Below are 8422 nucleotides of genomic sequence, written 5' to 3'. Positions count from 1 at the left end.
AATTGAATATGAAGGGATGATATCTAAAAAAATCAAATCAAATTAAGGGATGAGAGAGAAATATATTGACAGAGGGAGAAAGGGAGAGAAAGAATGGGGGAAATTATCTCACATAATAGTGGCCAAAAAAAGCAGTTCTGTTGGGAGGGAAGAGGGGGCAGGTGAGGGGGAATGAGTGCTCTCATCGGATTTGACCTGAGGAGGGAATAACATACACACTCAATTGGGTAAATTACCCCATAGGAAAGAAGGAGGAAGGAGATACAAAAGGGGGGATGATAGAAGGGAGGGCAGATGGGGGAAGAGGTAATCAAAAGCAAACACTTTTGAAAAGGGACAGGGTCAAGGGAGAAAACTGGATAAAGGGGGTTAGGATAGGAAGGAGCAATATATAGTTAGTCTTTCACAACATGAGTATTGTGGAAGGGTTTTGCATAATGATAGACATGTGCCCTATGTTGAATTGCTTGCCTTCTTAGGGAGTGTGGGTGGGAGGGAAGAGGGGAGAGAATTTGGAACTCAAAAGTTTTAAAAGAAGATGTTTAAATAAAAAGTTTTTGCATGCAACTAGGAAATAAGATATCCAGGCAATGGGGCATAAACATCTATCGTGCCCTACAAGAAAGTAAGGGAAAAGGGGATGGGGGGAGTGGGGTGACAGAAGGGAGGGCTGACTGGGGAAGTGGGCAATCAGAATATATGCCATGTTGGAGTGGGGGGGGGGGCAGAAATGGGGAGAAAATTTGTAATTCAAAGGCTTGTGAAAATTAATGCTAAAAACTAAAAATATTAAATAAACAAATAATGATTAAAAAAATGTAAAAAAAAAAAAGAAATGTTTGCTCACTGACTGAAATACTAGGAAAAAACCCAAAAAGATTGGAAAAATAGTAGAAAATTTAAAGTCCAATATCAAAATCACCAGATCTAGAAAATAGGTTAAGGAGAAATCATTTAAAACCCAATGGACTTCCTGAAAATCCTTATAGTATTTTTTAAAATCCTGCAATCTGTTTCAATAAATTATAAATTAAAACTGTCCATATCTATTATAACCAGAGGGCAAACTGAGCACAGAATCCATGTGATGAGGCTAGGGAACCATGTTTTTTATGGGTCCTCGAGACCCCAAAATACCAACATGCCAGGTCCTGCTCGAATGAGTTTGACTCCATTCTTCTCACAGCCAAAGAAAAATAAAGTTTATTACAGGTTTGCCATATTGGGTTGACTCTTAAGGAATCTCACCATTTGTGATGCTCCTTTTCACAAGCAGGCCACATTTAAGATTGAATCTGAGCCCCTTCATGGAGGCAGGATGAGACATATATAGAAAGGCTGTGGGAGGAATCTAGGATGGTCCTGGGGTGATAGGAGGAGGGGTTTAAGGAAGGTCTTGAGGAGGAGTCTAAGGAGGAGCTTGATGGGACTGGGGTGAGGTCAGACTCTAGGAACCTAGGAAATGGGATTAAGGGTGGGAAGTAACTGGACAATGGGAGGCTAGGCTAGGATAAGAGTAACCAAGCCTAGACATTTGGGCCTAGTGTATGAAAGGCTTATGGCATCAGGGAAAGGCCTCATCTAGTGGGAAGATTCAACAAGAGTTCAAGGGGGCTCCCATAGTCTAAACCCCATCACATTGACCATCAACTGAAAGACACCTCAAAAGGAAATACGTTAGTAATGTCATAACCAAAATCCAGAACATGTCAGCCAAAAATACTGCAAGCCTTCAGAAAAAAAATCACTTCAAGTACCATACTTTGGAATTTACTTGAGACCTGAAAGCTTCACTATGAATGAAAGGAGACCTTTTAGTACAGTATTGTGAAAGGCAAAAGAGGCTTAAAATAAAGAATAATTTCCCTTGCAAAGGTGATTATAATTCTATGCTGGAAAAAAAAATGGACCTTTAATGAAAAGACCATAGCTGAGTAGGAAGTTTGAAAGTCAAACAAGGGAGTCCAAAGAAATCTTGAAAGATAAGTTTGAGAAGGGCTAAATACTGATGCAGTACTATTAATCTAATAGAAAGGGGGAAAAACAAGTGATCCTTTAGAACCTGAATACCTTCAAAGGTTCTTGTGGGAGTTAAATAAGAAAAACAAAGATTTCGGAGTTGCTTGGTTCTGTTCTAAGGGTTTGAAGAAAGAAAAGAGAAAGGAAGTGTAAATGGTTGCTGTTTCATACACAATCTTTTTTTGCACTTTCTGCTACGTATGTGGAAATGCTTATGCATGTGCACGTGCGCGCACGTGCATGCGTAAGTTTGGAATTAAAAATAATTTTAAAATAGCATGACAGAAGACATCTACTTATAGAAAGTGTGGACATCTTCAATAAAGAAATAGCTTAGCCCTAGTCAACTTGAGAAGATTTAAAGGATCAGTCTCTATATCTGTTTTTGAAAGGTGTAGACTTCTTATTAATGCTATGTTTAGATGATTGTCTTATAGTACATGTGTTTGAGTATATATGTGTGTGTGCACATATAAAGAGACAGAGAGAGAGCGTTGGCTTGTGAAAGAGTTGAAGGATCACCATTACCCACATTTGCAAAGACTTAGACATAATCCATGTCCTGAAGTTTCCAGTGCGGAAGCATATTACATATTAAAAACTCTCTTTTAAGTTTTTTTAAAGTATTAAAAATATTTTTCTCCAAAGCCCCTTCCAGACTTCTAAGAAAAACCCTTTGGAATGCCAGGTGATAGGTCAGGAAAAAAGAACAAAAAAGTTTTTCTTAGGGTAATAGATTAAGGTTAGTATTAAGCCTTTTAACAAAGAATAACTGTCTTGTTTAAGTTGTCTTCCCTAGGCAGCTAGGTGGCACAGTAGAGTGAGTCTGGAGTCAGGACTACACAATTCAGGAAGACCTGAGTTTAAACCTGGCCTCAGACAGTGTTCTAGCTCTGTGACCTTGGGCAAGTTACTTAGCCTGTCTGCCTCAGTTTCCTCAGTTGTAAAATGGGGATAATAATAGTGCCTAAGGCCTTCCAGGGCCGTTGTGTGCATCAAATGAATTATTTGTAAAGTGGTTATTCCCTTCCCCAATACCTCCTGTAAGACTGTTTTGTACAATGTATCACGAAGTTTCTCTTTACTGAAACATGACAGAAACTTAACCTGAAATAAAGGCAGACTGTATAGGTGCAAAATGACATTAGTGGGTAGGGAAAAGATGAACTAATGACTGTGAAGATCACTCTCGGCAATTGTCCATGGTCAACGTTCTCAGTTGTCCCCATTCTCAATTTGGCTATAAAATGGTCACTTACAGCCCTTATGGATTTTATATATATAGCCAATGGGCTGATTACCTAGGAGTGAGGTAACTAAAATTCCCAGCAGTAACTTGGGAAGACCTTAACTACAAAATAATTAGTTGAAACCAACAAATTTATTATTTTTTAAGAATAGTAGAGCATTCATTTCCATTTCTGGGCACATTTAGTTTGTTCTGTCAGGAATTTTCTTTTTTTAATCACACTAGTGATAAGATGGAAGATTACTAGTTTTGATCTTTTATCTTGTAAAGATAGTGTGCTGTGATGGAAAGAGTAATGAACTTGAAATCAGGAGAGACCTTTTTTGGGTTAAAATCCTTGTTACTTATGTGGTTCTTTAATCTGTTTTCTTGTTAAAAAAAAAAAATAATCCAGGTAGAATCTACCCCAGGGGGTTGTTGCGAGGATCAAATGAGCTGTTTCTAAATCAGGTGTTTATATACTATTATTTTAAAATCTATTATTTAAAAGTCTATTAAAGTTGAAACATACAAATTCTGTTCTAAATTTATATCCCTTTAATAGTCTATTGTTTTACTGATCTTATTTCCATTTTGTTTTCTCTAAATAGAAACAGATAATAATGTTAAGCTAATAATAGCTGACATTTTGGTCAATATCCAGAATGGATGTACTTGGTCACTGATAAAACATCCACAAAGCATGGAGCATCATTTTATAAAGTATTTTTAATTACTTTATTTAAATTACTTTTTAAATTTAAATTATTTAAATTACTTTATAAAGTATTTCTTAATCTGGGGTATTTTGGGTTTTTTTTTTCTCCCTTTAAAGGAGTCCAAAACACAAAAGGGTAAGAATCCCTGTTATAGAGGAAGCGTTTTTCGATTTAAATGTCCAAGGGCATTTCATAACCACCAAGTAGATTCTATAGTTTTACATTTGGACAATTTCACAAACTCTGCTATAAATCTACATTTTCCTGATTTTTAAAAATTTTTTAAGAATCTGGTTTAGAAATCCAATAAATGATTTGAAGCATTTCCAATACGACGAAAGGCTGAAGCGATTATTCAGTGGAAATGCTTTATGTGAAAATATGAATTACAGATGAAATACACCCAACCGCCAACGAGCATGTGTTTAAAGTGAATTATAACAATAAAACCGAAGTCATCACCACCCTACGCTGTGACTCAATGTTTCAGCAGCTTTGGCATGGAGGAGCGCCTAGTGGATAAGGAGTGGAAGGACAGTTTTCTTCTGGACAACAGGAAGAAACAAACATTTTAAAGCTGTGTTGAAGACAAACTCAAGCTTCTTGAAGAAATCAAGTGAAAATTTTAGAAAATTGCAATGTGTTTAACTCACATGTTTCTACTGAAGAAAAAGAAACCGGCCAGCTTTCTGTCTACTGTGGATACGACTAAGGAAGAGGAAAGGCGTAGCTATTGTATAACATATCACGTCCTGCGTGTCCATACAAAGACTTCAAACTCTTTCACCTCCCTCGCCATGAAGAAAACCGCAATTGAGACAGCTGTTTTTTTCACAGGGGCATGTTACAGAAAGTTCAGTCGTATCAATCGCACCCCTTCCTCTGAGATTCTCAGGGCCATTTTTAAGATGATTTCTTCTGTGAATTCATCTTATAAACAGCCTCTATGGTCTCCTGTCACCTGGCCAGCCAAGAGCTTTATCTGGGCAGCAAAGAAATTTTGCACCAAAGTCCTGGGTTGCCCTAAGTGTTGTAGAGACGACCAGAAGAAGGCGAGGAAAGACCAAGAATGAAAACACTCCTTTCCTCGCCCCCTCCTTTTTCCTTCAGACACCAAAACAAACGAGCTGATACACGTGTCCCAATGACTCTTGTTTACTATCAAGACTGGGCCGCGCTTGGGATTCTGGGAGTTGTAGTCCACTGTATTCCATCAACCTGCTTCTTTCTTCGTCCAAAGTGGCGGTCAGAGACTACCTCCCCACAATTCATGTCGGTGATAAAGTTTGGCGTATACCTCTGGAGTCTCGGCAGCGATCCAATCCGAATAGCTTGCTCCTGTGATTGACGCACCAAACTTCCCAATCAACAGAAGCAGAGAGTCAACATGTGCCCGCCCTCCATGACAGACATCCATAGTACCCAATGGGAGGGGATGTATGGCCGAATGGCGACTCCTCAGGCCAATGAAAGGACGAGGGAGCTAGGCGGAGGCTCGGCCCCCAGGGGGTTGAGGGGAGGGGGAAGGAGAAGCTTGAAAGACTTGGTAATGGCGACGGGTTTGGTAAGTGGGAAAGTTTCGGTTGAGGAATGAAAGCCGCGACTGGGGCCCAAGGCACGCCGGCGAACTCTGTCCGGCTGTGGCGGAGGGTGCGCGGGGTCGTAGAGGATGTCAGATTGGTTCGCATGATTTTTGTCCTGCGCTGCTCTCACTCCACGGCTGGGCTTGTGTCTGGCTTCAGGAAAAGGGGGGGAGGGCGGATGGCGGGAGGCGGAGAAGGCTGAGAATCGGTCGGGTGCTTCACTTCACCCAGACCGGCAACCGCGGGCAGTGGCCGTTAACCGTTGCTTCCACCTTCTTTCGGCCCCCGAGCCCCTTTCGTAACGGCCGTGAGCCGATCTGCGCGAGCCCACTGGACTCTCGTCGCGGTGGCTCCGGCTGCGGTGCGCGAGGGACTTTCCGGGCAGGGCTGAGGGAGGGGGAGTGATCCAGGAGCTTGCCCGGCAGCGGCCGGAGGCCGCCCCGGTGCTTGTTGACTGGACGTGGGAACGGGCACGGAGCTCTGGGGGCTTTAGCAAAGTTTGATTGCCAACTCTTCCTGCGGGGGGGAGGGGGTAGGCCGAGGGGACGGCTTTAACGAGGTGGAGGAGGGTTGGGGGTGACGGGGAAGGGGTTGTCTAGAGTCTCCGTCCGAACCTAGGCCGAGGAGTTGGCTGAGGTGGCCTAAGCCGCAAACCTCTCGAAGCCCCTGGGCCCTGGGGCTCATTGTTACGCAGTTCGAATGAATGGGCTCTGGGGCGCCTGCGCAATGGGGCAGTGTCGAAGGGGGATAAACAACCACCGCGTCCAGGCGGCGGTCACATGACGGGAGGTGGGGGAGGGGGGATGAGTAATGAAGGCGAGTGGGGGCAGGAAGGGGATGGACTTGGCTTTTAGTGGGAGGGCGGTGCTGCGGCTGCAGGGCCGAACCTAGGCGGCTTGGCAGGCCACTCAAGTTTACTTCTTCCAGCTTGAGCAGCTGCCCACAACCCATTTAAGGGGGAAAAAAGGAGTCCGGGGCTAATTAACACCGGCCGTGCTTTGGTATCTTTGAATTTCACGGCCCAGGTGTGAGCACCTTAGCAGCCCATGTATACATTGAAGGGTTCTTTACCCATTGCTCCCCCGCAAGCGTTCTCTCGATCAACAGGCGTTGTGTAGGGCAAGGGTCACGAAACATTTTAGTCTGCATGCCATTGGACGGGGAAGACCGGGGGGGGGGGGGGGGGGGGGAGGTGGAAGGTCTATATGGTAGGGAATGAATGAGGTTTATTAATGAATTCTTAAGTTGGGTGTGAGATTAAAGTTACCTTAAGTCAAACTTCTGTTTGATATTCTGATTAAAGGACACTCATTAAAATACTGGGTACCTACTGTGGTCACTGAGGGGGTGCAAAAGGGTATGCCATATATTTCAGGCAACCGCTGACAGGCCCTTTGATCTGGAGTTCTCTGTTTTCTTCTGTGATTTCATTTTTCCTCTTCCCCTTAAAACAAGCCAACCAATATTAGGCTTCCCGGATATAAAAAAACAGTAATGTCACAGTTATCCAATGATTAGATTGGTTTCCTCAAACATCCAGACGAGTGTTAACAAGAAAGGAGAAAAAGCTGTATTGGACATGTTATTTTGTAAACTGAAATATTAAATATCTCCATTTAAAATAGGTGTAATTTAGAGGCAGGTAGGTGGCACAGCCGATAGAGCATTGGTTGTGGAGTCAGGAAGACTCAAATTCAGCCTCAGACATTTATTGTCTGTGTGACTCTGGGCAAGTCACTTAACCCTCAGTTCCTTGTCGTTAAAATGGGGGATAATAATAGCACCTATCAGTCCTCGGTGAGGATAAAATGAAATAATATTTGTAAAGTGCCTTGCACATTGTAAGCCATATATAAATGTTTGTTATTATCATTTGGATAAACTAATTGAATTAAGGCGAGATTTATTGTTATATGATACTGTTTTCTAAAAGTTTTCTGAGTTTGAAAAACTTTTGACTTGTAGCCTTTGAAAAATCTTCCTCATTTATTTCAGTTAATTTTGTGTGCCCACAATAGTATTATCCTAGGTTAATTAAGAGGCTAATAAATTTATTAAGGGTTCGATTTTTTTTTCAGTTGTTTCCAATCCTTTGCGACCCCATTTGGGGTTTTCTTAAGCAGAGATATTGAAGTGGTTTGCCATTTTGTTCTCCAGCTCATTTTACAGATGAGAAACTGAGGCAAATGGGACTAAGTGACTTTCCCAGGGTCACATAGCTAGTAGGTGTCTGAGGCTGAATTTGAACTCCTGTCCTGACTCCAAGGGTCAGTGCTGTATTCACTGCACCCCCTAGCTGCCCCAATGTCTCTCATTTTAGGGAGCTTTTTCATTTGATTCTCACAACTGCCCTTTTAGGACTGGTCTTAACCTCATGTTACACATGAAGATAATGAGGGTAAAGAATAAATGAATTAAAGTCACATACCTACTCACATTGGCTAGATCTAAAACTTAGGACCTTGTTTAATGTTCTTTCCATTACACTCTTGTGGATATTACAAGCAGTTTTGAGTAATGAACTTATATTTGTGCATCAAGATTTACGTAGTAGTTGAATACCTCTCATCTGATCCTCGTGACATTTTCATGACAATACAAATATGAGGTGAGGTTATACAAGTTATAACGTAGCAGAGCCGCACTTTACATTTAAATCCCTGTGACTCCAAATCAGTATTCTTTCACTTGTCCCACAGGTGTTAAATTATATAACGTGAAGGATGTGTCACTTTAAGGAAATGCAGTCAGTGATTAGAATGATTTTTTAATGAAGTCTAGTACTTTTATGTGTGCCTCTTCCTTTCCTGTTGAGGAGTGTTCCTGCTGAAATAGTTTTCAAGCAAGTATTGTTGAAGAGAGTGAATAAAATT

At 41.7% G+C, this 8422-nt stretch overlaps 1 protein-coding gene across 1 annotated transcript in view; it reads left to right on the top strand.

Moving 5' to 3' along the window:
• Positions 1-5373: 5373 nt before the first annotated feature.
• Positions 5374-8422, top strand: part of HBP1 (HMG-box transcription factor 1) — a 31484-nt gene continuing 28435 nt past the window's right edge. Inside the window, exon 1 of the mRNA XM_036761812.1 lies at positions 5374-5530. Coding sequence (XP_036617707.1) covers positions 5402-5530 — 129 coding nt within the window. The 5' untranslated portion in view covers positions 5374-5401. The remainder of the gene's footprint in view (positions 5531-8422) is intronic.

Source organism: Trichosurus vulpecula, chromosome 5 (assembly GCF_011100635.1).
Source record: "Trichosurus vulpecula isolate mTriVul1 chromosome 5, mTriVul1.pri, whole genome shotgun sequence".
Taxonomy (NCBI): domain Eukaryota; kingdom Metazoa; phylum Chordata; class Mammalia; order Diprotodontia; family Phalangeridae; genus Trichosurus; species Trichosurus vulpecula.
The sequence above is the reverse complement of the archived record's forward strand: the minus strand, read 5'-3'. Positions and strand labels throughout refer to the sequence as shown.